General features: G+C 35.6%; 1 protein-coding gene and 1 long non-coding RNA gene across 2 annotated transcripts; both read left to right on the top strand.

The window, feature by feature from the left end:
• The first annotated feature begins 10,249 nt into the window (after positions 1–10,249).
• On the top strand, positions 10,250–15,900 carry LOC147557210 (shaggy-related protein kinase eta). The gene is made up of 12 exons (XM_086658192.1): positions 10,250–10,630; positions 11,732–11,824; positions 12,137–12,196; positions 12,287–12,559; positions 12,644–12,718; positions 12,795–12,851; positions 13,386–13,526; positions 13,619–13,669; positions 13,751–13,846; positions 14,266–14,349; positions 14,565–14,666; positions 15,083–15,900. Exons 1-12 carry the CDS (start codon positions 10,526–10,528, stop codon positions 15,173–15,175), a joined length of 1,230 nt encoding a protein of 409 aa, XP_086514318.1. The 5' UTR covers positions 10,250–10,525; the 3' UTR covers positions 15,176–15,900.
• A 3,899-nt stretch (positions 15,901–19,799) lies between these two features.
• Positions 19,800–22,581, top strand: LOC147557211 (uncharacterized). Its single transcript, XR_015233894.1, has 4 exons — positions 19,800–19,949; positions 20,032–20,080; positions 21,118–21,184; positions 22,272–22,581. It is a non-coding gene; the product is annotated as an uncharacterized LOC147557211 (long non-coding RNA).
• Positions 22,582–26,798: the final 4,217 nt, after the last annotated feature.

Consider the following 26,798-nt stretch of genomic DNA (forward strand, 5'->3'; position numbering starts at 1 on the left):
AACTCTAGATCAAATTTTACTTTTTTCTATTTTTATAAAAAAATTGAAGTGTTGCCCTCTGCCCGAGGTGCCCGGAACCCGACTGGCCCGACTCTTTTCGTGGGCTAGGGCGGGCTTTGGGCAGTGAAAATTTATAAAAAGCCCGCCCGAGTCCGCCCGACACCTGAATGGTCATGGAGGAAATGTACCCGACCCGCCCGAGCCCGACTTATCAATACCCGTGGGTGCCCATACCCGCCCGATTCCCACCCTTACTCACAGGCCAAAATAGAAATTGGGCAAAAGATAGCAAAAAGGCCTGAAATAAGGGTTTTGGGCCTAGGCCGGTTTGGGTATTTCCGGGACTCGGATTGGGCTGATTTTTGGAGGGTGAGTTGCTGACATACCCAGTAGTATGCACGCAAAATTTCGTAGTGTTTGGACACCTCCTCCTTGGGGAATTGAGAAAATATCATTAATTGTTATTTTCGACTATTTCCCTAAATCTTATTCTAAAGGGTGTTTTAGGAAACCTTTGAGGAGGTGTATTCTCATTAGGGTTATATATAAACACTCTTAGGGCAGAGAATAAGGTGTGGAATTTCTCTCTAGGCTTTCTTACTCTACCACATCAAGTAGAGAGGAGTAAGTGAGCTAATTCCTAAGCTATCTTCTAATCAAGCAAGAAGGTCTTCTTATTATCAAACCACCATTGGAGTGCTAGCGAGCTTTCAAGGAGGGAGATTAAATACACCTTTCGGTGTCCCAAGTAGAGGAGCTACGTTTGAAGCTCTTGGTCTTCTTTAATCTATTCAACTAGCTCGAAGGAAATAGCAATAAAGGTAATCTACTATCTTCGTATTAGTTAATTACTAGTTTTGCATGATGATCTTGGGGATACTAGTGTTAGACATTAGATGTTGTTATCCGCTATAAACACTAGTATAAGGGTATACCACCCATCACTGTCTACAACGGAAGCTGAGTACATGGCAGCAACAGAGGCGGTGAAGGAGGCAATATGGCTGAGTGGTTTAGTTCAGGATTTGGGCCTGAAGCAGGAGGTGACTGAGGTCTACTGCGACAACCAGAGTGCTATTCATTTGACCAAAAATCAAATGTATCACAGGAGAACTAAACACATTGACGTCAGGTATCACTTTATCAAGGACGTGATTGAACAAGGGAAGATCACGATGAAGAAGTTTTCTACGGCAGAGAATCCAGCGGATATGCTGACCAAGGCAGTTACAACTTTCAAGTTTAAGCATTGCTTAGACTTGATTGGGATTTCCAGATGTTAGCCCTACCAGGGCTGGAGCGACGATGGCTTAGAGGCGCTGAGCTATGATGGTGGCAGATCTAAGTCAAGAGGAGCATATTCAAGTCAAGGTGGAGAATTGTTAGAAGTGACTCGAATATGGATTGATATCGAACCCGGTACAACCTACCGAAGCTTGGACCCATTAGCGAAGCTGATTACTGAGACAAAGCTGGTATGCGAAGCAGTGCTCTGAGGCAAAGCTGGACTCCGAGACAGAGCTGGAATGCGAAGCTAGGCTTATGGCGGTGATTAGTGTTTATTCGTGTATAATGTTGGTTGTAGAGAGAGAGTCGGTGAGGCGGTGGGGTTAGGGTTTAGTGGCTATATAAACTAAACCCTAAGGAGATATCAGTAAGACACAATCTCACGAATCTCTTGTGTAAACTTGTTTGCTTATCATAGTGAAAATCATCGCGCCGTTGTCGCCATGGAGTAGGTCTCACCAACCGAACCACGTAAATCTCTATGTTTTGTTCTTCATTGTTCTTTACTATTCCTATTGCTTGTCTTGGATTACTCGTATTGTTCACATTAACCCCGATTAGGCACAACATTTTGATTACATATAAATCTAATTTAAACTAACAAAATGTGTTCGAATCTCTATTCAAACTAATCAAGAACATGTACGAATCTTATTCAAACTATTCAAGAACTTGTCCCGATCTATATTAAAACTAATTTACCTAATAAATCAAGTATGAATCTAATTCGTTCTAGTCAAAACTAGTTACATGCAAATGGCTTATGATGCCTTTGTAGGGTTTTGTACGTATCTAATACATATAATCATCTAACTAGTGTTGTAAGCGGAATCTCAAACATCATATGTTTAACACTAATTATCCAGGATCATATGCGTGAACTAATAATGAACTAGAAACTAAAAGAAGAATACCTGGATTCGCTTCCCACGAACTAGATTCCAATAACTTTATCCTAAAGAAGATGAGAGCTCCAATTGTCGCTCCTCTACTTGAGACACCCGAGTAAATAACTTGATCTCCCTTCTTTGTTCTCCGCTAGAACTCCATTGAAGGGTGATAAGAAGAACTATTCTTCTTTTGACTCCATAGATAAATTGGGAGTTTTTTCTCGAAAACCCCCTCTCTCCATTAGTTGTATATTGTGAAAGAGATGAAGTTTTCTCTTGAGAAAAATCCACACCTCTTCTGAACTTAGAATTGGTCCTTATATAGGCATTACCTTAGTAGAGTCCTACTCAAATAAGGAATCCTAAAAAGTCCCTCAGAAAAGATAAGCACAAAAGGAGTTTAATTCCTCTAGGATTCCCTAATTAGATAAAAACCCTAATTAGGGTTCCCCTTTAGTGTGGCCGGCCATAACAGCCCCTTATGGGCTCGATTTGGCCGACCCACTTATCTTATATGGCCAGCCAGGGGAATCCCTTAAAGTGTGCTTTTTCGCCTTTGCTGACTTCTCTTTCGAGTCTGATTTTTTTCTATCTTTTAAGCACTATCAGACTAGATCATATCCATCTATAGGCAAACTCCCACGAGTCAACTCTCTCCGATCAAGCTACCACTCTTTGGTGTAACCCGTTGTAGGATCCGGTCTATGTTAGCCGCGGATTACCGAAGTGATCCGACGATCGTAAGCGGCTTCTAGCTAAGCGTTACGATCCCTAATGGGACCGGACTAGATGATCTTCTAGATAAAGTCATCATCATCCTAACTGACAAATTGTACGCATTTCCACCTTGATCGAAGGACACTCCTTCAGAAAGACATCTCCTTCAGACCGAAGGACTATATCCTTCACGGATGTCAGACCACTTTTTTTCTCAACCGAATGATTACAGACAACAACAAAGTAGCAAATCATTTGATGAAAACCAATTGTAAGCAAAGATTTTCCCTTAAAGTAGACATGGCGAAAGCTTATGACAGAGCTAGTTGGGAATTTTTAAAATTTAACAATTGGGTATTCCTTCTCATATGGTTAATCTCATTATGGAAAGTGTAACTTCGGTATCCTACCAAATCCTTCTGAACGGCAAACCACTGCGAGTATTCACAGGTAATCGAGGAATTAGACAAGGATGTCCTCTATCTCCATAACTTTTAATATTAACATCTCAGTGGCTTTCACTTAATTTCTTACAAGCAATTTCAGACAGATCATGTGAAGGCATTCGACTCAACAACAGGGCTTCGGTGGTCAAACATTTATTATTTCGAATGACATTTTCATCTTCGACCAAAGTAAGCAAGAGAATGTTCAAAATATTATACAGATCTTTTAAGTTTACTCATACTCTGGACAAAAAAGCAACTACAGAAATCAAACATTTATTTCTTGTTTACAATATCTTCTACGGGTGTCTCCTTAATGGAGGATAATGATAAATACTTGGGTAACTTGTTGATGAAACCAGCCTGAGATATTGTCTCTTATGATTTCTTGGCAACATATTCTCTGGGAAACTACCAAGCAGGAAACAACAGTTTGTTTCACAGGTCGGACGAGGAGTTATCATCTAGCCCATCTTATCGGCTATGCCTATCTATTTCATGAGCACTTCAATTTTACCTAAGGGAATTATTCGACTACTTGAAAGAATATAAAGAAATTTCTAGTGGGGTCATGACTCAGATACCCAAAAACTATACTTCATTGGTTGGGATATTATTTGGCGCCCAAAAGGTGAAGGTGGCCTGGGTTCTTGGAATTTACATTATACGAATATATGTCTACTGACTAAATTATATGGAGATTCCTTACCAGTTCGAATTCCATATGGGCCTCCATTTTGCATGCAAAGTGATTCTGAAATTCATACTATTGGACTATTCACCGAGGATCCGTCATTCTTCTACTTAGTAAGGCATATTATCTACGACAAATATATTTCGAAAATCGTACATTTAGTTGATCGATAATGGTAATTCTATATCCTTGTTCGAGGATCTTTGGATTCCATATCTTCCAACACATATACTTCTGAAGCCATGAGGGATGGCGGGAAAATTTTACTGTAGTTGACGATTTATTTATTCCAGAATCCAAATTTGGGATATGGAACAAATTTCCGGTTATTAGATCCAGACACAACTTCGAAAATCTTGCAACTATATGTACATCAAACGGATGCTCATGATACCTAATACGGACTCCAACTAAACCGGGTAAATTCAGTGCCAAATTTTTTTTATACAAGTTTGTTAGAAAGCAACTAGACACCGCACATCCTCCCAGCATTCAATTGGAAGGCATTTTGGAAAAAGACATTTTACCCCCTAAGATGAGAACATTTATGTGGAAAGTCATACATCAAGGGCTACTTAATAAAAACAATACAGTAAGATTTGTTCCTCAGATAGTTACATATTGCCCTTTATGTGCAAATGAGTGGAAACTGAATACCACTTATTAATGGAGTGTTATATCCTTTTACTCAAGCTACAAATTATAGGTCTAACTTTTTTGTATATATTTTATTTAGTATTATCTATTCAAATTTGTAGATATGAAATAGTAACGTGATACACCAATTCAAGTTGTACTTAAAGATTTATTTAAAATAAATAAAAGTTTTGACTAATTTTTTTTAAACGTTATGAAATCAATTTTGAATGAAAAAACGAGAGAGAAGGAAAAAACTAGGATAGAGAAAGAGTTTCGAGGGGGGGGGGGTGTTGCTATGGTGGTGACTAAAACCTTAGATTTTTTAAGTTTTTTAGTTAAAATTTTATGTGAATGACGATTTTAATATTAATCATTCTAATATTTATTAAGGATTATTTTGTCCATAAATATTAAATCTCCATTGATTTGGTATTATTCCATTTGGGGAGAATTCAATTCCTAGAGGAATAGGATTCACCCTGCATTCCCACGAGCCAAACAGTAGCCAGGATTGTGATTCCCAGATTCTCACACGATTCCCGCACGCCAAACATGGCATGAGAGTAATTACTTATGGATGGCATTAATACATCATGAATGTAATATGCTATTCATAATGAATTTGGATGAGCACTATAACCGCCCTATTAATACATATGTGGCCCTAAAGGCCATATAAAGATTCTTAGGGCCATCATAAAGGGCATGAAAGGCCATCTATTCCTATATCTACTTTATTTATTTCTTTAATTACATGGGGTAAATCTTGATGATAAACTGCTTCCACCAAGACTTGATGCCAAGACCTCATGGGTTTGAGAGGAAGTGCCTAACCACTGCACTAAAGGAGCTTTTGAGTCAAATCAGGTAACTACTTTTGGTCGGTAAACAAAAATATGAATTTATGATATGCGCACTTCCTAAAATAGTTCACTAAGAAAACATATCTTCATGTTTGGCTCTAAAGTTTTACCAAACAACTATTTTGGCCCCAATTGTCCAACAAATCATTTTAGCCCGTTTAACGACCTAGCTAATAGTTTTGCTACAATAAAGTTGACTTTAATTATGCATTTATTTTCTTAATTTCGTCCTCTATTTTTTTTTTCCTCTCTATCTTCTTACTTCTGTCTTCTTCCTTCTCCTATTTTAATTGAGGACCTTTATTAATAAAAATCCGCCATAAGTCATCTCCTTTCTATTTCTTGAAAAAGATAACTCGTTCCCTTTCTAGATAGAGGAAAGGGGTTCATCTTTTACCCAAACTTAAGGTGTCGATTTAAATAAGGTATTCTTCTAATGCTTTATTGAGAACTTCCATGAAATAGTAGAGAAAGGAGAAAGTCCAACTAAATTGAATGGTAAGAGCAAACTCAATAGGACTGGGACTGGATTCTAAATTGAAAAATTTGGGAGTCCAGACCCAACCCTGTAGCTCCATTAGGGGAGCCCTTGGGCTTGCCCTACATAGGGGGTGTGGGGGCACGTGCCCCCAAGGTCTCAGAGTTAAAACTATTTTAGTGCGTTGAAAGTTAAAGTGTTCCTGATAACATATTATTGTCAAATGTAGTTAAACACATGTATTTGACGCAAAATAGCGATTGGCTTCTTGGTTAAAAAGATGGGATACTACTATGCTAGTCTTATTGGACAAAAATTCGAATCCTCCCACCAGCCAATTTTCTTTTATTTTTCTTTTTAAGTAATTCTCTTAAACTTTTTTGCCCTTCAGTTTTTTGCTTATAATTTTTTAATCAACATTCCATCTTGTGAGTTATTTCTTAATGTATCTTTTATGACGATGATTTTTCGGAATCAATCTTCTCTTGTCTCTTATCTCTCCTTATCTTCTTTAGCTAACATAAATGACGAGGATTCTATTTTAGGCAAAAAAAAATCATCTTATTTTTTTTAAATAATTTTTTCTATGTAATTTAAATAATATGACTAATTATCTATATTGAGTGCTTTCAACAAAAAAAAATTATCCATATTGACATTATTGTTGAAATGCTTCACAAGTAAGTTACATGCAATTCCTTGAGAATGTCGCTATAACATATTAGGGTTACTAATTTGAACACCACATAAATTTTGAACAAGTTACTTATAACACAAAAATTTATGTAAATTTGACAGAGGTTGGTAATGTAATTTGACAAGCAATCGTCGATCATGATATTTTCTTTTTCACCGTTTGTTATAATTAAAGTGTGCCGCCATAACTAAAATTTTCTAGGCCCGCCACTGACTGGGCCCCTCCCTTTGGGCTCCCAACCCCTCCCAGCTAACGGCTAGTTTGGGGTGGATTCCCTTAAAAAAAACAAATCCACCCCACTTATTTTTTCTTAAGTTCTTGACCAAATCTTGTGTAAGCTCAATTTATTTATTTACTTTTTATCTTTTCAAATTATTCTTCTTGGAAATTTGGTCAAATTTTAAACTTAGAAACCAATAATCCATATTTGGAAAATGAAATTGAATCCCACACGCATATGTCACACATGTACAAAATAAATTGAATTTGGAACGAGGGCCCTTCATTTAGGGACCTTTATTAAAATTGAAAATTCAAGAGGTTTCCAAAAATTTAGAGGCTTCTAGAATGTGATGGAAACCCCTCATTTTGGGGCCTTAATGGGTTTCTTTCTAAGACTAGAAGAAAAGACACAAACTAAATTGACTACCCTTGACAACATGATTGGCTAAGAGCATCTCCAATTTAAAACTAGAAAATACTCAAAAAATTTTTTGTGTCAATCTTAATTGAGATTCGTTTCATAGATGTTACTATTGGGATCATCAATTCAAAAGATATTTAAAATGAAACATCGCAAAAATTTAAAAATTAATTAGATATCTATTCTTTGATGTGTAATTTTGCTTTTAATATTGAGTGGACAACTGAGATCGTCAAGAGAAATCTTAAATATTTAATTTTTCTTGAGACATCTTAGAATTAAATGCCGCCACATCGTCTTAAAACTTAAAAACTGAGTTTTGCTTTGGAGTGAGTTATTTTGTCAAAAACTTAAAAAATCTTAAATGTCACTTAACAATTTTCAATTGGAGTCTTGCAGCGGAGAGGCTCAAAGCACCTCAAATGCAAGATTCACAAGTGTGAAAAGTAAATCTATAAATTGTTTCTTTCCTATATGTCCATTTAGAGACACTCTATTGGAAAATCTTCTCTAATGCAACATTTGAGAAAAACTCTAAAACTTACATTTTGACCATAAAATTAATTGATTTACTTTTGTTGCACTTAGAGCATCTCCAATGGTACACTCAATCTCTAACACTTATAATGTCACATATGATTATTTGGAGTTTTTGTTAAAAAACCATCTCCAATGGGACACTTTGTTAGACACTCTATTATGAAGTGGACACATTTATTATAGAGTTTCTAGAGAGAGAAACTTTAAAACTAGAGTGTCTTTTTGAGACTCTCCAAGTGTTACTTTAAATTTAAACTAATAGAAACATTTTCTTTTCAACTACTTTTTTCATATTCAATTTAAGAGTGGCATGTGTATTAAGTAGAGAAATTTCAGAGATCTCCAATGGAGACCAAAGAAATTTAGAGTGTCTCTAAATTGACACTTGAAGAATCTCCAATGGGACACTCTAATAAACACTCTAAAAGCCTAGTTGTCAAGTATCAAATAAATATTCTCTTTCCTAGTGTCAATATATTCTAAATTTGTTTGGTCTCCAATGAAGATTTCTAAAATATCTTACTTAATACACATGTCACTTTTAAATTGAATATGAAAAAAATAATTGAAAAGAAAAGGTTTATACTGGTTTAAATATTGAAGTGACACTTAGAGAGTCTCAAAGAGACACTCTAGTTTAGAGTTTCTCTCTCTAGACACTCTATAATAAATGTGTCAACCTCATAATAGAGTGTCTAACAAAGTATTCCAATGGATATGGTTTTTTAACAAAAACTCCAAAAAGTCATATGTGGCACTCTAAGGCCATGTTTGGCGCGCGGGAATCGCGTGGGAATGGAATGTGATTCCTGGGAATCACAATCCTGATATTGTTTGGCTCGCGGGAATGCAGTGGGAATCCTATTCCCGGGGGAATAGAATTCCCTCAAAATGGGGTAATAGCAAACCTAGGGAGGGGGGTGGGTTTGTGATTCCCATTCCCGGGAATGCTTTGTTTTAATATTTATAGACCAAATTATCCTTAATAAAATATTAGAATGACTATTATTAAAATCGTCCTCCACACAATATCACAACTAAAAAAATTAAAAACCTATGGTTAGCCACCACCATAGCAATACTTTCTCTCGCTCAAATGTAACTTTTTCTCCCTCTCTAGTTTTTTCTCTCTTCTCTTTTTCTTTTTTCATTACAATCGATTTCATAATGTTTAAAAAGAAAAAAATTTAGCCATGACCTTTATTTATTTTAAATAATTTTTTTTTAAATGGTCAGCGTCCCTCGAACCTTTGACCTCTGAAGTGGAAGATTATACCTTTTACGACTCCAACCAAAGGTTGTTGGCATTTTAGATACTATTTAATTGGTGTGTCATGTTACTATTTCATATCTGCAATTTTGAATAAATAATACTGATTAAAGTACATAATAAAATTGACGTTTTATTTATGTAGTTTAAGGATATAATAGGAATTTTACAAAAAATTATATTCCGATTCCTACACGAACCAAACACCAAGTTAGGAATCTATCAGGAATCGAATTCCTATTCCTGGCCAAACCAAACATCAAACTGAATAATCTGATTCCCGGGAATCGTGTTACGGGAATGTGATTCCCGGGAATCACATTCCATTCCCATCCGCCAAACATGGCCTAAGTGTTAGAGATTGAGTTTCCCATTAGAGCATCTCCAATGGGACACTCAATCTCTAACACTTAGAGTGCCACATATGACTTTTTGATAAAAAATCATCTCCAATGGAACACTTTGTTAGACACTCTAATATGAGGTGGACACATTTATTATAGAGTGTCTAGAGAGTAAACTCTAAAATGAGAGTGTCTACTTGAGACTCTCTAAGTGTTACTTTATAATTCTAACCAATAGAAAACTTTGTTTTTCAACTACTTTTTATCTATTGGATTGAAGAGGGACATGTGTATTAAGTAAGAGATTTTAGAGATTTCCATTGGAGACCAAACAAATATAGAGTGTCTCTATATTGACAATAGGAAAGAGAATCTTTATTTGCCACTTGACAACTAGATTTTTAGAGTGTTTATTAGAGTGTCCCATTGGAGATGCTCTTAGAGATGCTCTAAGAAAAAGAATCTTCATTTGACACTTGACAACTAGACTTAAGAGTTTTTGTTATAGTATCTCATTGGAGATGCTCTTAGAGATCCTCAAAAGGACACTTTAAATTTAGAATGTCCCGTTAAGAATTTCTAAATTACATATTACTACATCGTTGTTTTAGAGATTCACGTTGAGATTCGCATTGAACATGGTTTAAAAAAATCTACAAAATCTTACGTATCATTTTAAGTTTTAGAGTTTGAGTGTTGCATTAGAGATGAGGCGACGGATCAACATGGTAGGTAATCTAGGCTCTAAAATATGACTGATTGGTTACATATGGGGTCAAGATGGAAGTAATCGTATGGAATACTAATGCGAACGCCTGTAATTAGCTTAATAACAGCAGATATCTGTTGTGGACTGTGGTAATAACTAATAACGAGACCAAATTCTTATCTATTTCTTATATTTTTTTAAGGAAAAAAGAGAAGAGAGAGAGAAAGAAAGAAAGTATAAGAGTGGAAGAAGGAAAATATATAGAGAGAAAGTAGAGAGAGAAAGTGGTATTGAATAGCTGTAACCACATGGCTTCGTTGCCTCTGGGGCCTCCTCATCCACCAGAAAATGAGGGAGTAAAGAATTCTGCTTCTGCTGCTGCACCTCGTCGGACGGAAATGGGAGACGAAAAGGTACTCTTCAAAGCATTTCCGTCATGTTTTCCGACTAGATTTGCAGGATCCAAACTATGCGTTTGATTCTTTGTTATTGTTGTATTTACTTTATTCTCACTGATTTATGTTCTCTTTAGGCATTTTAAGCTCACTGATCATCTTTGTTTATCCTTGATCTAAGTTCATTACTCTTCATTATGATGAAGAGTAATGAAATCGAGATCTCTGAACTAGACTTGTTTATAAGCAAGGATTGTTTCTAGTTCTTGATCTCAAAAGTGATTCTTCTTTGAGATGGTGTTTCTTTTGGTGTTTTAGTTGTTTGAAGTTCTTTTTCATTACAGTTTTCTTCTCTGCAACTCACTCTTGATAAGTTGTCTTCGTAGATCTTTACACAGCTAATAGTTCAAGACTGAGCTTGATGTGTCTTTTTAACTGTTTCACTTTGAGATTTACTTCTTTCATGGCTTCTAAACTATTGATTTCCTATTTCGTATAGATCAGCAAATCTGTGATATTCTGCTGTTCTTTCTTTGCCGAAATTGAACTTTATCTGAGAATTTACTTGGTGTAGATGATTCTCTGATATTTTGCCATTTTAGGGTTTTCTTAGGTTTATGATGTTACTTCAGTTTAGGTTCATCGGTTTCTTGTAAGGGTCACTTCTCTTTTGTCTTTCCACTCGCCTTCTTTTGAAGTTTCCTATTTTTTTTTTGTTTGCCTTTCTTATGTCTTGCATTTCAATGTTGTCTGGTTTAAGTTTATGAGGTTGATGGGTGTTTGATTCTTTCTTCTTAGTTGCTCCAATTGATCTGTAAGTTTTCAGGCATTTGATGCTTTCTTGAGGGCAATTTTCCTTTAATTTTGCTTCTTCATGTATACCGTAGGAATCTAGCTCTTGGTTCATTTTACTCTAGTTCTATAAATATCTACTAAGGAAACTGGTCCGTACTGATGTTCAAATCTCATGGTTGGTGATGCCATTTTTCACTACTACTTTTGGTTTAATAATGTTCCTTTTGGGTTGTCTTCTAGCATTTCCTTTTCATACAACCTATTTTTTTTCTCTTATGGTTAATGGTGATCGCTTAAATTCTTTTGCTGACCTATTTTTTGCAGGATATATCAGCTGCCGTTGTTGAGGGAAATGATCAAGTTACTGGTCACATCATTTCCACCACGATTGGGGGAAAAAATGGTGAACCCAAGCAGGTTAGAATCAAATCCTAGGAATTTGTGCTTCGATTCTCACTCAATTATTTATTTCAAATATGTTTCAGATTTCCCGGATCATTAATAAATTGTAGCATTCTACTCTCCTTATTGATGGCCTCATCTTTTGAAGACTTTTCACAGTTTTGTGATAGTAGTTACCTTTGAATTATGTGAAGTGTGATAGATTGGGTAGAGTATAATGAACTTCGCACCAATGTTGAACGGAACTTAGGAAGTTCTCTTTTCAAAATTAAATGTATTCGTCTATTGGTTTGGAAAGAAAAATTAATGGTTTCCTTCTTTCTGCAGACCATTAGTTACATGGCCGAGCGTGTTGTGGGGACTGGGTCCTTCGGGATTGTCTTTCAGGTACAAATCTAGTAGTTGTCTAGTATTAGACAGTGCTGCAAGTTCTGCACCAGCTTATTGTATATTGCCTCTCATTTCCTCTTAACTCAGGCAAAATGCTTGGAAACTGGAGAGACTGTGGCTATAAAGAAGGTTTTGCAAGATAGACGGTACAAAAATCGTGAGCTACAGTTAATGCGTTCGATGGATCATCCAAATGTGATATCTTTGAAGCACTGTTTCTTTTCCACCACTAGTAGAAATGAGCTTTTTCTTAATTTGGTAATGGAATATGTCCCGGAAACTTTGTACCGGGTTTTGGAGCACTACAGCAATGTGAACCAGAGGATGCCTCTCATTTATGTGAAACTTTACACATACCAAGTACGTATGCTTCCCTCGAACAAAGCGATTTCACTGTGTTCTTTTTTTTCTTTTAGTCTAGTTAAGTTTAAATCTGTGTTCCAGATTTTTAGGGGTTTAGCTTATATTCACACGGTCCATGGAGTTTCCCACAGGGATTTGAAGCCGCAAAATCTTCTGGTATGTGTTTCGACAGTAGTTTCAATTTAGGCAATGAGATATAGTGGTTTCTTATTCTGTTGTGGATTTTTTATAGGTTGATCCTCTTACCCACCAATTGAAGCTTTGTGATTTTGGAAGTGCAAAAGTGCTGGTATGTTCATATCTTCTCCTGCTCCCCTTCCACCCCACCCCCCTCCTTTCAGTGATGGCCATGTTGTTTTGGTCCCTCCTCTCTCAAGTCACATGCTTGAAGAAAGATCCTGAGGGTAGCGGATGCAATTTTGGTTGGTTCATGCATATGATTTGTTCTGGTGCTGGTGAACTTTGGACTTATTTGCTATTTCACAAGTGGTCAATGTAACTACTCAACTACCCGTGCTCAATAAGTTCCTTCCACCAGCTAACCGGGGTCAGACGTGGAAACAATTAAAGAAGAGTCCTAGGTTTATCATCATTTGTTATACTCATGGCACACATGTGAAATTACTATTCAAGTAGAATTGCAATTGAAACAATTCAATTGTTTGGAATACGTCTGCAATAGTGTAATGTAGTGTAGTTTGTGTTATAATTTTTCATTCTGATCTGAGAAGTATTATGTTTCTATAAGGGACTTGTTTACTTCCTTGTTATTTAGTAACTTTTAGTTAATTTTCTTTTTAACTGATAATTTATTCACTATCAGGTAAGAAGTGAGGCAAACATATCGTATATTTGCTCTCGTTACTACCGTGCTCCAGAACTCATATTTGGTGCAACAGAATATACAACATCTATTGATATTTGGTCGGCTGGTTGTGTGCTAGCCGAGCTTCTCTTAGGCCAGGTCAGCACTTGACATTGTACATCATTATATTAATCGGAAGTTTTTCAGTCTTGAAGTAATTCTGATGTACTTTTTTCATTCCAAATTCATAGCCCTTGTTTCCTGGAGAAAGTGCTGTTGATCAGCTTGTTGAGATCATTAAGGTACACAGCATTTTCAATTTGATTTTGCTGCAAGGAAAATTTGGAATTACAAAAATGACCTTTCAACATGTGCTCTTTCAGGTCCTTGGTACTCCAACTCGCGAGGAAATTCGCTGTATGAATCCAAATTACACAGAATTTAGGTTTCCGCAGATTAAAGCACATCCTTGGCACAAGGTGAATTACCATGCCTTTACATTTCTCTAATGTCTACATAATGTTCTCATACTTTTATTGTTCTGTTAAGTTAAGAGAATCATTTCCTTTTCCTGAACTTAACCAGCACAATATTTTAAACTATAATTGCCAACAAAACTAGACCTTTAGTTTCACATTTTACATCCTTTTATTGTCCTTCGTCCCTTTCGGTTTAGCAGTACTAGTAAATGGCACATATAAGTTGGTCATTGAGAGAACACATTTAATTTGTACTAATTGACTTCCTGATAAGTTACTTACTAGGACTACCCCTTCAACTTAAAGATTTCATGCAATTCATAATTGATGTTGTATTTTTTTTATTGCCATGGCGAACAAGTGAAGATTTCCATCTCTCTTTCGATGGTTGTATTTATCACTTAAGTATCTTTACGCAGGTTTTCCACAAGCGAATGCCCCCAGAAGCCATCGATCTTGCTTCACGACTTCTTCAATATTCACCGAGTCTTCGATGCACAGCGGTGGGCCTTTCCTGTCCTTTTTAATCTGATGTCTTTCAACATTTTTCAATAACTTTTTTTTCACATTAATGCTTCCCCTACTAATTTCGTCTTCAAATTCTTTGAAAGCGATACAAAATAAAGTAGAATCTTCCAATAGGAAACTTTGTTTCTTTGGGATGAGTTCATTTGTTGATTATTTCATTTTCTCTCTGACCTCCAATTTGTAATTGTAGCTTGAAGCATGTTCTCATCCTTTCTTTGATGAACTCCGTGAACCCAATGCTCGTTTACCAAATGGTCGCCCTTTGCCTACACTCTTCAATTTTAAACAAGAAGTATGACCTCTGAACTTTGCAACTTTTCCTATTTTCTTTACTATTACTCGAAGGACATGTTTGGCCCGTAGATACGACCCAATATAATTGAAGCTAACTAGTCCGGATCAGAATTGACAGAATTTAAATCATCTTTATTTAACTCGTTTGTCTAGATTATGGTAATTTCAAGTTATTTCAGAAAATAGACTCTTATTTCATACTAACTTCATGACGGACTTGAGTGGACCCAAAATCAGCCATTCAGACGAGTTAGACACACGAGTCAGCCAAGGAAACAAACATTCTGAAATCATTACCAGTCAGGATTTCAGACCCTTCAGATGAATCAGATATCATTAAAAAAAAACACTACTTAATAGTTTTATATACTGACTTCTAACCATCACCCATTCTCTTGCTTTCTACTGATTCAGTTATCTGGGGCATCTCCCGAGCTCATCAACAGGCTAATACCTGAGCACATAAGGCGACAGTCTGGTCTGAATTTCTTGCACCCAACCACATAAAATGAAGACAGAAGCTTCGTTGTAATATTTGGACTACTTGGTCAAGGTGCAAATCAGAGGACTCCCTCTCATTGTGGTCAATGCATCCTCGTGTATCGAGGTCTTCCGACCAGCGATTTCTAGCTCTCATGCAGATACAAACAAGGGTAGCTAGATCCCATAGTCTCCTGGGGTTTAATTGCTTTTGTTTTCTTATTGTCTTCCTAAAATGTTTCTTTTGCCTTTTGTATATTTGTCTGATCATCAAAGATAATAACAATTGTATCGATCGGAACTGTGTTGGAATAGCTTATATTGCAGCCAACCTTTGTCTAGTTATATAGGAAGTTGTGGATGTAAAAGACCCGCAGGAGATAAACTGGGTTAGTTAGTTTGTTCCATTTCTGAACTTGGCTCCTCTCGTTGTTTCAAGTTAACACTTTGTGGGCTGCTCAAGGAACTACCAAATCGCTAAGGTCTGAACGCTTCCTTTCCCTTTTCTTCCTTTTGCAGTTCTTATATTAGGAATTATCTTTTTTAAACCTAGGTTTGTGTTGTTTGAATCTAGTTTTTATTGCCGACTTCTAACTTCTTCCCTGGAACATTTACACGTGAAATATAAGATTCAAGAAAGTCATGTTAATGCTACTTGTAAATTCCAATGGTGTTGATTCTTATGAAAAATAGACGATGTGAATGTATTTCTTTCGATTATATTTTTCAAAGGAAATTTTCGAGAGAATCAATTATGTGGAATTGTTAAGTCATGGTTGGTATATTACCTTGGCTGTTTTAAATCTGTCTGGGGGAGCATAGTTGGCATAACCATTTCTAAAGCTTTTGCGCTTCTACATGAGGGGTTTTGCTCCACAGACAGGGTGTAGAATCATATTGTGGTAACAAATTGTATTGCCTTAGCGGTGTCTTAAACTCTGACGTTATGACCTTTTAAGCAGAGCAGCCTCCATCAACTTGGCCAAGCAAATTTGTACATGCTTTTGGTGCACCTATCAACATAAGATACAACTTAACAAAAAAAAACATAAAATACCATATAATAATCAAGTTCTTAGGTATTCATGATGTTATCACTAAAAAGAAAAAATAAGTGTTTTTGGGTACACAAGGGGGCTTGAAGTCCAGACGTCTTCAACAACGCCTTACCAATTAAGCTATGTAGTACTATCTTTTAACGAAAACAAAGTGCAGTGCCAACCTCAAGTAGTCACGATTTTTTTCTTGGAAAGACTCCAGAAAGTAAGAGAAATCGTGCGATGCCTAGTTAAAAGAGAAACCGAAGGGACAAACATACACTTATTTTCATTTTATTGAAAATATGGAGGACATACATGCCTAGTCCTGAAGAAGCATTAGGGTTTATTTATTTTTATTTTTTTTGTTGAGAAGCATTAGGGTTTATGGGTGTACTTTTATAACTTCTATTGGGGTTTTAGTATTCCCATGTCTAGTCAAGTAGTGTAGGCAGCTTTATCTCATTTTCTAATTCCCTCAGTATTCTTTTCTTTCTTACACGCCTTAAAGGAAATAGTCACATGAATTATGTGTTATAAATTCGTTTTCATCAACAAAAACTCTGCATTTTGCTTTTTAGAATTTCCCTTGAACAATTTACTGTCTGAACAATAATTTCCACATAAATTAGGACTAAATAAAGTGAACCACAAAAGTATACCGACCATTTTTTATCCAAAATCTGAGTTTTGGAGACGCAATACATTTTAAAATATTATCCGAGCCTCAATTTGGAGTTGTGTTATGTTTGATTCGGGACGCTTTTTTAGATTTTATACCTTGTTCCATTGTAAAATAGTACAATGGTGTACGACCTAACATAGAAAACTCAATTTATTACTAAATATGAGTAATAATAGATATTATAGTTATATCTAATCTCTGCACAAATAATACTCCTATAGTTATCAAATATGAGAATATATTCATTAATAAATATGAGTAATATGGTTTATAAATAAATGGGAACTATTGTAGAAGATAAGAGAATGAGTAGAGTCTTCATTTCATTGGAGATCTTTGAGGAATTCCTTTTCTCCTATGCAATTTCTTCTTCGGTTTCAAATTCACAGATACCTAAATTTATTTCAAAAAACATATTACAGTTATATTCGAAATTAAATAACTGAGATATAGAAAAGTTAAATAGTCATTATACCTTGCACGCGACGGAAGAATATTGATTTTGGTCTGATAAAATCCTCTCGCAAACTTCACAATATACGTCCTTATACTAGATTTCGGTAACTTGGACTCTACCCGAGTATTCAAAAATATAACCTTGGCGCTATTGAGTGTATATGGCTGATAATAAGGTCAAGCATGAAGTTCAGTTTAGATCATAACAAAATCATAGCAAACCTAAAGGGTGTGTCTCTCGGTGCCCCTCCTTTTTACTCTTGGCCTTTCTTATTCTCGCGGCCCTAGGGGTTGGGCTGTCCAATGACACTCAGGTCTGCTCCTGATCCGTGTTGTGCTCAAAGCGCACAGACTGAGGCTGAGACCCTCGAACTGTCCTAATTGGTGGGCCTCAGAGTCCTCAAACCGAATCTCATAAGGAGTACCACGAGACAAGCTAAGAGCAAAAAGACCGAGACTCTTTAGAGGCAGCCAATACATAATGAGAAACAATATTTTGCCTTTTTTAATTAGTTTTTTAGGGAATCCATGTCTTTTTGTACATTCTCGGAGGAATATTTTATTTTAGTCCAAAAACTCACTTGATTAAACATTGCCCCACCTAATCCTTATCTTCTTTATCACCTTCACCACCAAAACTTCACACCACCACCATTCCGGCCAGTGGCGGACCCAGGAATTTTATGTTGTGGGGATACTTTTAATTATAAAAAGAAAATTTAAATTGTGCAAAAATTTCGATATGGCGTTCAAGCGATTGATTTATGTCTCTTATACCTACACTCTCAACTCATTCGACTATTGCTAACATGTGAGTTGCATTGACTTTTGTCTCAATACAAATAAACATTTTCATATACATTCTAATTATACTAAAAATAATGTGTAAATTGTATGTCAAAAGAATGACAGACCTTCATGCCTTGAATAATGATTATCACATTTTACGTTCTTAAAGAAATTAAGAAAAGAAAGAGAATTGACTAAGTTAAAAAAATAGCCCGAAATATATATATGAAAAAAAGACCCTTTCAATAAATTAAAGAAAAAGAAAAAAAGATCCAAACATGAACTTATGTGAAAGTATGGAGTCATAAGGGAGAAATACAAGGACTAAATGATAATGATCACTCATTATACATTGAAAGTTAGGGGCCACAAACAAATTTAGGCAAAAAACAATAAAAACGAGGGTGGAGGGAGTCGAACCCCTACTCACACATGCAACTCTCTCTCACTCTGTTGGGCTAAGACCTAATCCTTGCATAGAAAGTGTTACTTGGACTATTTTTACAACTGATTTTACCTCATTTAATTGAAAACTCGGTTTGGACTGTGGGGGCCCGTGACCCCACGGGCCCCTACGTGGGTCCGCCCCTGATTCCGGCCACCATTGCAACCTCTTTTCTTTCCTCTCTAACTCACTATTACTCTCTCTTTCTTTCTTGTAGCTTTCATTTTCTCTCTCTATCTCTCTCTCCCTCCCTTTCACAGACTACTTCTCGAAATCTGAGTGTGTTTGAATATCAAGGCAAATCACAATTAAGTTGAAATTGACGACGCAACAAGAAACGATACATTAACATGTTAAGGTATCTGTTACATTACATATAGGTATTTCCAATCGTAAATAAGTTTGATTTTTGAGAAAATGTATTTTACGATCTTATTTTATTAGAGTGATAAAAAGAGCATGTAACAAGTCATATTTCACAAGCGAATTAGAAATAATTAATGAAATTTATCTTTTTGACTCTGCTAAGTATAAACAAATAATGCTTGGTAAAATCACGAGAGATGTGACCCAGACCCTCCCCGAGTTCATAAAAGTAGATGGATTAGAATGGCTCCACAAACATAAGGCTTTCAAAGTGTATTGTGTTTTTTTATAGGATTATCTTTATTTCTTTTTAAAATATGCACCTTCTTAGTTCCTTCAACCAATAATGATTTACAACAAAAAAACCAATAATGATGGCAATTGCGGCTAACGTTTGAGCATTGTTTCCAAGGTTTGCTAACATGTTCACACTATTTACTGGGTGTAGTGGGCTGACACTACTCCGCATAGCAGTAGTTTCAAATTCGATTTCTATGAAAGTGAAAATCTATGATTGATTTATTGAACATGGATAAAAAAAAGGTATATGTAAGAATAAATGCGCTAGCTCTCATGTTTCGTAGGATGACCTAAAGGGTCTTCATATGACCTTTAACGCCCAAGATGTATTTGAAATGGTAGTTATTGAGGTTATTCAATTCATGATGTATCCATGCCATGTAATACTGTTGTAACATCCCGTGTTTAAAAGGTTGGTTTAGGGACTATTTGACATTTAGGTCAAATCAAAAGAGGGACTAAATCAGCAAAGAGTTCAATTTAGGGGTTATTTTGCAATCCAGCCAAATTCAGGGACCAAACGGGAATTTCGTGAAATTGGATAAGAATAAGAAAATCAGATTTCTTTATCTCTTGTTCGATTTTTTCAGCAGGGTTAGGGTTTGGAAGGAGAGGAAATACTCAACCAAAGAGAGGATTTGATTGGATTTTGAAGGAAAACCTTGTTTTTGTTGAATTCAAGCTTCAAGAGAGTGATCTACCATGGTTTTTAATGGAGATTTAGTAAGTGAACATTGTTTTCTCTCTCCAAACCGAGTTTATGTTGTATTTGGTTTTAATGGGTCTTTTTGCTGCAAATTTGTAGTGGATTGAGAAGATACTATGAAGATACAATTCAAAGACAACTAAGTAAGGTATAAATTATGTGTTTGATGCTTTAATTTGACTTGTTCTAAATTCTAGGGTTTGAGGTATATGAATTGAGAGTTTTTATGATTCATGAAATTTAAAGGTTAATATGGATGGGAATTAGTTAATTATGATATTTAAACAATGTTAGAGAGAAGTTATTTGGGTTAAATTATCGATTGAACGCCGATTTGCGGGACTGAATTTCAGTCTACTGTCCGAGCCTTTCTGGGTTTTATATGTTACTTGGACGGACTTTCTCAAAACACAAAAGTCGTAGATTAGGATCTTAGCTTTCCAGAATGGTATGGTACAAGTCGTTCCGATATCGGACGAGAGGGTTACGACTGTTTTACTAAACAACGCGCTATTCAACAAATCTGAAAACTGCCTACTGTTTTACTATTTTATCTGGTCATCGAGATATCGAATGCTGTTTGATTCTTCATCAATATTGTAGTATGTCTCGTGACGATTCCAGAAAGGTATAGTACGAGTTTATTGGAGTTCGGATGAGGGAAATATGAGCATTCGAACACGCAGCGTACGGTTAGTCAAATTGATGCACTGCTGCGTATATTTTGTGGTTTTCGGAGATGTTTTAGTTGGAAATAGAGGATACTACCTTACAGAAAAATATCATAAATGATATAAGATTTCTAACGACTAAAGATTTGATTGAAACCGATCAACGATAAGAGAGTTGTGATTGTTATAGTGCGTAATGCGTTGTTAGGGATATCTATGGTGCTGTTGTGTGTGTGGTAACTTTCGAGGGTGGTTCACTCGGAGTTTGGCGTAGAAATTTAGTAACCAAATGTTAAGGACATAAGTACCGGTCAAACGGTGTATGAGTGGGCTTGATTGGATATGTCTGTGGAAGTTAGATCGATCAAATCCGGTGATATTCAAAGTCTTCCGAAGTTCGCGAATTTACTTTTATGTTTTAAGTTTTCTTTACGCTATTGCTTTGTTGTGCGAAGGTTATTAGTATAAGAACTTAATGCTTTTATTCGGTTTTGGTTATTCTTCCTTATCCCAGAGTTTGCGAATGAGGAGGAATTGGGTCGTCTGGTAGGCGGGAGGTCTTTGGTTATGCAAGGACTGAGGTAGGGGTTCTGAATCCTTTATCCAGCATGGTTTGATAGATAATGAATATGCTAGATTCTATAGTTATATATGCGCCATTATAACTAGAGTTTAGGTAGCATGAAACTCGATTTATGTGATGAACTGAAATATGGTTGAATGATTTTACTGCGATATGAGAAATGCTTTCGAACTGTTTTTGATATGATTGCGAACTACTTGAGATTTTCTTGTATGTACCCGACTGCGGATTATGTCAACCTACGGGCACGTAGCCATTGAGGGTAGGTGACATGTGGACCGGTGAGGTGGGCGACACTAGTCATGAGACCTGTGGGAGTAGAGTGTTTCACTTACTGGCCATTGGTGCTCGTGCCTCCAGTTCGAGGCTCAGGGACGTACACCTGACCGCTCGTCTGGGAGGTGACATTGATTGGGAATCCCTCTGCTTTGTGGCGATATGACTCTTGGTTGTTCCACTTCCGTGTTTGATAAGATAATGAATCGAATGAGAATATTGGTTTTGCTATACGAATGAACTAATTTGGATCGAATATGAGAATGTGGTTTTGAAATACGAATAAAACTGATTTTGAAAGATCGCATTAGATGCATGACTAGGTACCGAAGAGAATGAGGTTCAGGTCCTTCCATGGTAATTGGGGGACGACTCTCTTATTCGAACTAGGTGATCAAAAATGTATTTAGATACCTAAGGTATATATGTATCATGAAGTAAACTCTTCAATGATTGCGGAGTCCCTTAGTGGAAGAGGGGCTTACCGGCTAGGGGTAAGTCTCTTTCTCGAGGAGGCGTAGTGCATTAGCTAGTGCCTAAATGGGCTGGTACTATCTAACACACTCTAGGTTCTCCTGAGGAACTCTCCCCTTATTGGGAGCGCACCATGGGTGGGCAGCTAATCACTGCTATTGCTTGCTAGATTAAGGAAAACGGTTTTGTATATAGTATATATGGTAACTGGTTTGATAACTCGTTTTGTCACGATGCTTACAATTTATTAAATGAACTTTTGAAAACGTGATGGGTTTTGGATTGGTCTTCTACCAGAATAACTCGTGTCGGTGAGTATTCTAACCCCCTACTAGTTGTTAGTGTGCAGGTGCTTTGTCGTAGCCTCGAGGCGGAGTGTGTATTCCAGCCGGTGATCTTGTCTGACGAGGCTAGTGGAGTTTTGTCGTTTTATATGGTTTTTCGTTATTTCCAAGTTATGTAGTTATTGCAGAACCGAACTCGAATATGTATATACGTAACACTTAGAGTTGTTTATAAGTTGTATCGGTCTTTAGGAGGCTCTTGTAGTTTTTTTTTGTGGTTCGAGTTTCGACCCGAAACAGAGTTGGGTTTGTTTAGCTTCCGCTCGATAGTTTATTTTTGGTGTATGCAATTGTATGGTTTGCATGACTGGTTTACAGGTGCGACCGGTTCGATTTACAGAGGAGATTCTGCCGGATTTTTGTCTCATCTGTGAATTGCCGGGGCGTGGTCGTGTCTATTTTGGGACACGGGGCGTCACAACTTTAATGACTCTTCCGTCAAGAAAAAAGAAAGTATCGCTAACCATAACCAAATGTTATGTTTCTAGAGATAGAAAATCAGTACAAGGATGAAAATGACATTTAGTTACTTTCGTCGTTATTCTTTGATTATTGCTTACTCTCGAGTCAAGAAAAAAAATGCAATATCTAATTAAAATTCGAAGAGAGATAAATAAATATAAGAGTGGTCACTAGAACCGTGGACAAGAATTTGGGAACAGTGTTAAAAATAATCGACATTGATACAACTAGAAATTTATATGGACTAATTTTAAAGTTGAAGTCAATCAAAATAAGAATTTATATAAATAGTTTACTAGAACTTTTACGATACGAGGTAGTATTTTTAGTTGTACATATACTCATGCACCTATCAACATAAAATACATCTTAACAAAAAAAACATAAAATACCATATACATATTATTGTATATCATTATGTCTTAGCCTACAAGCAATGTAGGGAAGAACACAATAATAATCAAGTTCTTCGGTATTCATGCTGTTATCACAAAAAAAAAAAAAGTGTTTTGTGTACACAAGGGGGCTTGAAGTGAAAATCCATGATTGATTTATTGAACTTAGATAAAAAAAAAAAGGTATATGTAAGGATAAATGGGCTAGCTCTCATGTTTAGAAGGATGACCTAAACGGCCTTTATATGACCTTTAAGGCCCAAGATGTATTTTAAATGGTAGTTATTGAGGTTATTCAATTCATGATGTATCCATGCCATGTAATACTGTAATGACTCTTGAGTCGAGAAAAAAGAAAGTATTGTTAACCATAACCAAATGCTATGTTTCTAGAGTTAGAAAATCAGTACAAGGATGAAAATGACGTTTAATTACTTTCGTCGTTATTCTCTGATTCTTGCTTACTCTTGAGTGAAGAAAAAAATGCAACATCTAATTCATATTCGAAGAGAGATAAATAAATATAAGAGTAGTCACTAGGACCGAGGACAAGAATTTGGGAACAGTGCTAAAAATATTCGGCATTGATACAACTAGAAATTTATATGGACTAATTTTAAAGTTGAAGTCAATCAAAAAAAGAAATTTATATAAAGAGTATACTAGAACTTTAACGATATGAAGTAGTATTTTTAGTTATACATATATTCATGCACCTATCGACATAAAATACATCTTAACAAAAAAAAATAAAAAATACCATATACATATTATTGTGTATCATTATGTAATAGCCTACAAACAATGTAGGGATGAACACAATAATAATCAAGTTCTTCGCTATTCATGATGTTATCACTAAAAAAAAAGTGTTTTTGGGTACACAAGGGGCCTTGAAGTCGAAACGTCTGCAACAACGCCTTACCACTTAAGCTATGTAGTACTATCTTTTAACGAAAAACAAAGTACAGTGTCAACCTCAACGGCTGGTAGTCACGATTTTTTTCATGGAAAGACGTTGGACAGCAAGAGAAATCGTGCGATGCGTAGTTAAAAGAAAAACCGAAGGGACATACCTACCCTAATTTTCATTCTATTCAAAATATAGGGGGCATACATACCAAGTCCTGAAGAAGCATTAGGGTTTATGGGTGTACTTTGTAGTGTAGGCAGCTTCATCTCATTTTCTGATTCCCTCCGTATTTTTTTCTTTCTTACACGCCTTAAAAGAAATAGTCACATGAATTATGTGTTATAAATTCGTTTTCATCAACAAAAACTCTGCATTTTGCTTTTTGGAATTTCCCTTGAACAATTTACCTTGTGAACGATAACTTCCACATAAACTAGGACTAAATAAAGTGAACCACAAAAGTATACCGACCATGTTTAGTCCAAAACCTAACTTTTGGAGACGCAATACATTTTAAAATATTTTTCGAGCCTCAATTTGGAGCCGTGTTATGTTTGATTCAGGCCGCTTTTTTAGATTTTATACTCTATTCTATTGTAAAATAGTACAATGTTGTACGACCTAATGTAGAAATTCAATCTATTAATAAATATGAGTAATATATTCATCAAAGATTTTATAGTTATCTCTAATCTCTACACAAATAATACTCTTATAGTTATCAAATATGAGTAATATATTCGTTAATAAATATGAGTAATATGGTTTATAAATAAATGGGAACTATTGTAGAAGATAAGAGAATGAGCAGAGTCTTCATTTCATTGGAGATCTTTGAGGAGTTCCCTATGAATATATTAGTCATTTTTCGAGCCTCAATTAGGATCCGTGTTATGTTTTATTCAGGACACTTTTTTAGATTTTATAACTTATTCTATTGTAAAATAGTACAATGTTGTACGACCTAATGTAGAAAACTCAATTTATTAATAAATATGAGTAGTATATTCATCAAAGATTTTATAGTTATCTCTAATCTCTACACAAATAATACTCCTATAGTTATCAAATATGAGTAATATATTCATTAATAAATATGAGTAATATGGTTTATAAATAAATGGGAACTATTGTAGAAGATAAGAGAACGAGCAGAGTCTTCATTTCATTGGAGATCTTTGAGGAGTTCCTTTTTTCATGCAATTTCTTCTCCGGCTTCAAATTCACATATACCTAAATTTATTTCAAAAAAACATATTCGAGTTATATTTGAAATTAAATAACTGGGATATATAAAAGTTAATTAGTCATTATACCTTGCATGCGACGGAACAATATTGATTTTAGTCTGATAAAATCCTCTCGCTAACTTCACAATATAGGTCCTTACTAGATTTCGGTACCTTGGACTCTGCCCGAGTATTCTAAAATATAACCTTGGCACTATTGAGTGTATATGGCTGATAATGAGGTCAAACATGAAGTTCAGTATTAGATCATAACAAAACTATAAAAAACCTAAAGGGTGTGTCTCTCGGGGCCCCTCCTTTTTACTCTTGGGTCTCTCTTATTCTAGCGGCCCCAGGGGTTGGGGTTGTCTAATGACACTCAGGTCTGCTCCTGATCTGTGTTGGGCTCAAAGCGCACAGACTAAGGTTGAGACCCTCGAACTGTCCTAATTTGTGGACCTCAGAGTCCTCAAACCGAATCTCACAAGGAGTACAATGGGATAGGCTAAGAGCAAAAAGACCGAGACTCTTTAGAGGTACCCAAGACAAAATGAGAAACAATATTTTGCCTTTTTTTAATTAGTTTTTGTTTTTACAAATAAAAACTCTTATTTTCTTGTCCTACATGGAAAACATAAGAAGAATGTAATAAAAAGTAAGAATTCACTTTAGGTGTGCAGTGACATGTAGAGAGAGATAGAGACCTGAATTCTAGAATAATGAAGGTAGTTTAGCATATCAATAACATGAACAACGTTATGATAAACGTAACAGCCAATCTGAAGATATCTATGAGAGGCATGTGAAGAAGAGACAATGTTGGCAAATTCCAATGTTACAATCTAAACAAAACACATTTGTTTCATTCTTCTTTGATTCTTTTTGACAAGTGCATGACTCAAAGAAACTTCTTGACAATAGCTTATCCAACTAGCAATTTGTACCCAACCTTGCCTCCTACAATATCAAATTCATCGTAGGTAAAAACCCTAGCTAGTAGTATATCAACAAAAAAAATCAATAATTAAATTAAACTAACCATTTTCTAGTTGAATACTTTTACTAATTGACTTCGAGAGTAGTTCTGAAAATAAAGAAGTAATATGAGGGTATTTAAGAAGGTGGGAGATTTCATTATTGAGTAAGTAAAATTTGAAAATATACAATTTAGATGTGTTTGCTCTTAATATTCTCTCTCCTTTTTGAAGATATGTTCTTAATTAGGGTTGGGCGGGAGGCAAAAAATTACTAAACTCAGCAGTTCACCAATGTATCATTTTTTTTTTGGAAACCGATTACATTGTCGTACAATTGACATTGAATACATTAATGGTTATTAATGTATTCAATGTATCATTAATGGTTATTAATTTATTTCTGTTTGTAAAGATAGATGCCACGTAATGGGATTTTTTATATGGAAAACTAAAGGCGGCTTTGGTGAATAAAGAATGATTTTTGAATTTAAGGTCCAAAAATAGGGAGGGTAATTAGTCATATATCCACTTCTAAATTAATA

Source organism: Eschscholzia californica, unplaced genomic scaffold (assembly GCF_041429995.1).
Source record: "Eschscholzia californica isolate CP2 unplaced genomic scaffold, dmEscCali1.0.p SCAF_2, whole genome shotgun sequence".
In the NCBI taxonomy this organism is placed as follows: Eukaryota; Viridiplantae; Streptophyta; class Magnoliopsida; order Ranunculales; family Papaveraceae; genus Eschscholzia; species Eschscholzia californica.

Excerpts from the sequence above, each read along its gene's own strand:
- LOC147557210 (XM_086658192.1), top strand. The coding sequence starts at position 10,526 with ATGGCTTCGTTGCCTCTGGGGCCTCCTCATCCACCAGAAAATGAGGGA. Across the intron at positions 12,197-12,286 it reads CCTTCGGGATTGTCTTTCAG|GCAAAATGCTTGGAAACTGG; the intron begins GTACAAATCTAG and ends CTCTTAACTCAG. Across the intron at positions 12,852-13,385 it reads TTGGAAGTGCAAAAGTGCTG|GTAAGAAGTGAGGCAAACAT; the intron begins GTATGTTCATAT and ends ATTCACTATCAG.